The 5,280-nt window shown below is 36.3% G+C and overlaps 1 protein-coding gene across 1 annotated transcript in view; it reads left to right on the forward strand.

Annotated features, from left to right (window-relative positions):
• The window catches only part of LOC107662845 (serine/threonine-protein phosphatase 6 regulatory subunit 2-like), a 21,449-nt gene that overhangs the window by 1,001 nt on the left and 15,168 nt on the right, over window positions 1–5,280 (forward strand). Inside the window, exons 2-3 of the mRNA XM_016452960.1 lie at window positions 1,093–1,225; window positions 3,508–3,765. Coding sequence (XP_016308446.1) covers window positions 3,539–3,765 — 227 coding nt within the window. The 5' untranslated portion in view covers window positions 1,093–1,225; window positions 3,508–3,538. The remainder of the gene's footprint in view (window positions 1–1,092; window positions 1,226–3,507; window positions 3,766–5,280) is intronic.

A 5,280-nucleotide genomic window follows, 5' to 3' on the forward strand; every position in this document is an offset into this window, starting at 1 on the left:
ATTCCTGCTTTCTCCAAACACACATGATTTCAGTTCTTCAGTATTTGCTGCCTGGTGTTCATAATGTTTAAACCTCACTTTGACAGTTCTGCCATTAGATGAATATATAAAAGGAGACATCAAGCATGTATTTAAATTTAAAAATGTATAGTTCTGTCCTTCTATGATTCTGTCTGTCATTTGTCTAACATTCTATCTATCTATCTATCTATCTATCTATATATCTATCTATCTATCTGTCGTTCTGTCATTCTGTCTGTCTGTCTGTCTGTCTGTTGTTCTATCGTTCTATTGTTTTTTTATCTATCCATCCGTCCGTCCGTCCGTTATTCTATCATTCTATCTAACATTCTGTCTATCTATCGTTCTGTCTATCTGTCTGTCTGTCGTTCGTTCTGTCTATTGTTTTTATCTATCTATCTATCTATCTGTCTGTCTGTCTGTCTGTCTGTCTGTCTGTCTGATGATAGATAGAACTATATAGATAGATTGTTCTATTGGTCTGTCTGTCATTCTGTCATTCTATCCATCATCTATTGTTCTTTTTGTCAGTCTGTCTGTTTGTTTATCTATCTGTCTACCTCAAAATATATGATATCTAGTGCTGAAAAAGTAAAAAAAAAGTAATAACATTAAAAACGATGGAGATTTCTATATAAATGTTATACTTTTGCTCAGCTTAAATATTTCTCTCTGTGAGTGTGTTCTATATAAGTGTGTGTGTGTGTGTGTGTGTGTGTGTGTGTGTGTGTGTGTGTGTGTGTGTGTGTGTGTGTGTGTGTGTGTGTGTGTGTGTGTGTGTGTGTGTGTGTGTGTGTGTGTGTGTGTGTGTGTGTGTGTGTGTGTGTGTGTGTGTGTGTGTGTGTGTGTGTGTGTGTGTGTGTGTGTGTGTGTGTGTGTGTGTGTGTGTGTGAATACCTTCATGTGTGTTTAAACGAGCTTAGCTTATTCAGCCTGAGTCCTAGTCATATTACAGAACCATGATGTGGCTTAATTGAAGTGTGCATGGCATGCTTTCCTCAGCACTCATCTGATGGACTGTTCGTCTCACTGGTCTTAGTCATGTCTTGATGACTTGTCTTTTCCCTACAGGTGCCTGTGTTGTAATATGAGGCAGCCTTGTGGATGGATGGGATATTTGACCACTGACCACTCGATCTAATAAACCAATGTGTGTAAACTGGTCTCTGCATCCCAACTAAGGAAACACACCATCTGACTGAAGGTAATTTACTGCCTAAGATGCTCAATGGGTGAATTATAAACAATACCAGCATTGGATTATACACATAACACCGCCCTGTATCATATTTGCTGACTGAAATTCAATGCTTGTTTCTTAGTCATTTTGGGCTGCTGATTCCAAAAATACTGCCTGTTTTGCTCTGGCACGTCACACTTTCTCACAAAATATGATGCATTTTGTAGCTTTTTTGCTTTTAACAACCATTCGTAAGGTGAAGAAGTGTTGTATTATCCCTTAATCAGCAGGAAAAACTGCCACAAAGACATGATTCCTGTCTTTCTTTGGAAAGGTTAGAACTGTTCGTTCAATTCGCTGCCGATTTTCACATGTACTGTATGAATGATTCTGAAGACATTATTTTATGCCTAATCCTGATGTCAAGGATAGAATTATGGCCAGTGACAGAAGAAACCCAGGTGTTTTCTTCTAAATTTGTGGGGGTTTTACTACATCCAAACAACAGACAGAAAATGACAGATTTAGGCGAAACAGCTTATTTATTTATAAACTTGTGTTTATGTAAAGTTCTTTGACATTGAATTTGAGTATTTGAACATAGTTTTCAACCCCTTTGCAGTTTGTACATTATATTATATATATTTTAAATACTTATTTTGTTATTTAAAACGGAAACCTTTGAGAACTAAAACATTTGACTGCTTTTGTTATTTTGGTAAAGCTGATACATATACACTACCGGTCAAAAGTTTGGGATCAGAGCGATTTTTAATATTTTTTACAGGAGTTTCTTAAGCTCATCAAGGCTGCATTTATTTGATAAAAAATACAGGAACAAATGTAATATTGTGAAATATTATTATGATGTAAAATAAAATTTTTCTATTTTAATATACATTAAAATGATCGCATGTTCTCTGCGTGACGGTCGATCCGTGTGAATTTAATGCTGACAGGAGGAGAGCTCAGCTTCACTGGAGACGCACGATCGACAAACTTTAAACTCGTGATTTCAAATTATGCTGCGCTTTATGCATTTTCATTTAAACAAATCTTTGAATGACTAATGAACATTTCATTTCATAAAGCTTGCAAACTTAGTCGAATCCAGTTGTGAGATCTTGTTAAGTGTGCATTTGTATCCTGAATTAGGGCTGCACGATTAATCGAATGCGATTGTCATGCACATTTTGTTAGTAAAGCCGGTTCTGTAATCAGCAGGAGATCATCATCACGTGCTTTCAGATATCGGCCATCGGCCACCCTGCTTTCCAAGATATCGGCATAGGCTGTCAAAAAACCAATATCGGTCGACCACTAATTCTAATATGCTGATTTATTATCAGTGCTGGAAACTGTTGTGCTGCTAATATTTGTTTGGAACCTGTGATACTTTTTTTTCGGATTCTTTGATGAATAAAAAGTTAAAAAGAAGAGCATATATTTAAAATAGAAATCTTTTCTAACAATATACACTACCGTTCAAAAGTTTGGGGTCAGTAGATTTTTATTCTTTCTTTTTTTGAAAGAAATTAAAACTTTTATTCAGCGAGGATCAACTGTTGCCAACATTGATAATTCTAATAATAAATCAGCATATTCAAATGATTTCTGAAGGATCATGTGACACTTTATACTGGAGTAATGGCTGATGGAAATTCAGCTTTGATCACAGGAATAAATTATATTTGAAAGGATATTTAAATAGAAACCATTATTTTATATTGTAATAACATTTTGCAAGATTACGTTTTTTTCCTGTATTTTTGATCAAATAAATGCAGGCTTGATGAGCATAAGAGATTTCTTTAAAAAAAATGACAAGTCTTACTGATCCCAAACTTTTGACCGGTAGTGTATATCATCTTCACTTATTTTTTTGATATTTTGAACGCTGTATCATCAAATTAGTATTATACACATAATCCTATGCAATGTAAGATTTGGTGTGGTATACAAGTCCAGGGACAGTCCAACCTGAAGGCAAATGAAATCAGATCAGCTAATAGTATTTAACTGACTGATGCAATTGATTCTCATTACAGCTGACTCGCCGATGTTTAATAGTTGCTGTATGTGCCGCTCTGAATATGTTTTATTTATACTGTAGGTGTTAATTTTACTGTGTATTATTTATACATTGATCTCTTCTGGTGCATTTTCTTTATTGACTTTTTGACTAACCAAGAGTGTTGTTAAGTCAGTGACCTGCAAACTCTGTAAAACATCGGCTTGCTTTGTTATTCTGATATGCTTGAGTAACTCTCTCTCTCTCTCTTTCTCTCTCTCTCTCTCTGTCTCAGGCACTCTCTCTCTCTACTGTAAGCTGCAGTCATGTTCTGGAAGTTCGACCTGCACAACTCCTCTCAGATTGAGAAGCTCTTGGAGAAGGAGGACGTGACCCTACAGGAGCTGCTGGATGAAGAAGATGTGCTGCAGGAGTGCAAGACCCAGAATCAGCGCCTCCTCCTCTTCCTCTCCCGGGACAGCAGCATGCTGGATCTCCTCAACCTCATCACGCACGAGCCCCCTGCTGACCGGGAGGAGAGACTGCGCTACAAGTGAGTGAAGAGACGAGTTGCTCTTAAATAAAAGGATTTGATATTTGGTCAATTGGAGATTACGTAATTTGTTGAAATATTTATTTATTGATTCATTCATGTACGCCAGGGATGGGCAACTGGCGGCCCACGGGTATGATAATATGATCTAGTACGGCCCGCTAGATCATATTAGACTCGGATGATCAATTTTAAAACATTTGAAAAGCAAGTCACGTAAAGATTGCTTTCAGTTTATGATGTTAATACTATCTCCAACCAGGAGAGGTCGCTAGTTTCCAGCCGCTCCCCTATTAATTTCAGCGTAGTAGGACGTGCACTCTAATGTAAACATTCACTAACATTAGCAAATAATAAATGAAAAACTGACCAAGAAAACAGTATCCCCTTGAACTTGGTAAAAAGATCATCTGTTTACCATCCTTAAAACTTCTTCAGTTAAATTGTTTACATTTAAGGCCATGCAAACTCTTAAATGGTACAAAAAGTCTAAATTATAAGAGGTCTTTGGGGACGGAAAGACAAGAATTGTTATATGGATTAATATGACGATTAAACTTCAAAAGGCTATGATTTCACTGAATAAACTTGAGCGCTGCACGTCAGCTTTGTGTACTGCGGTCACCGGGGAAACCACTATATTGAAACCACTACAGTTTCGAAAGCGACACCTGCTGGCAGAGAACGAATTTGCTTTTTCAATAAGCCCATCTGCTATTTTTGCTACATATTTTTAAATGTGAACCAGTGGATCGACAAAAAGCTAATGCATGATAAAAATCTAAACAATTAAGAAACTAAGATATATTTATATGTTATTTAATATAATTAATTGATAATAATTGTTTAAATTAATATAATAATTGATACTTTTGACTCATCCCTTTTCTTAAAAATTGTTTAAGAAATGTTAAATTTTTTAACATTAAAAACTTACATTATAACATTAGATGTTAAATTTTGGTGTTAAATCCACTATTGTTTTATATCGAATTGTTCTATAGTCTATACAGTATTTAATGCAAGTACATAAGAAGTAACTGTAATTAAATTACAGAAAAATTAAGAGTAATTCCTTACTTTTAAAAGGAAAAGTAATTAAATTACAGTCATCAATCTTATCAGGTTACTGTATATCGTTACTCCAGTAGATGGCGATAAAGTATGCTTTTTTGTGTGTATGTGTTATTAACATGCTACACATTCTGTGACAAACCATCAGGGGCGGACTTACCAATTAGGCAAAGGTATGCGACCGCCTTGGGCCCCCAAAAGCTAAGGGCCCCCTAAAATGCTTTTCATATAGGATATGCACATTAAGCGCGGACACGCGAACGTTTGCTGTTTACGCTGTTTATTACCACGACAACCGTCCGAGTCTGTGGCGCATGCAGGTGTACGGCTGTACGCACTGTGAGTACCATGAGCGCTCAGACTGATCTGAGATTTGCCCCGCAAACATTTCAGCAGTTATTATAGGCCTGTGTGTCCCATATTTCTGTCAACTGACCCAGC

The sequence above is a fragment of the Sinocyclocheilus anshuiensis genome, unplaced genomic scaffold, assembly GCF_001515605.1.
Source record: "Sinocyclocheilus anshuiensis isolate Anshui unplaced genomic scaffold, SAMN03320099.WGS_v1.1 scaffold739, whole genome shotgun sequence".
NCBI classification, from domain to species: domain Eukaryota; kingdom Metazoa; phylum Chordata; class Actinopteri; order Cypriniformes; family Cyprinidae; genus Sinocyclocheilus; species Sinocyclocheilus anshuiensis.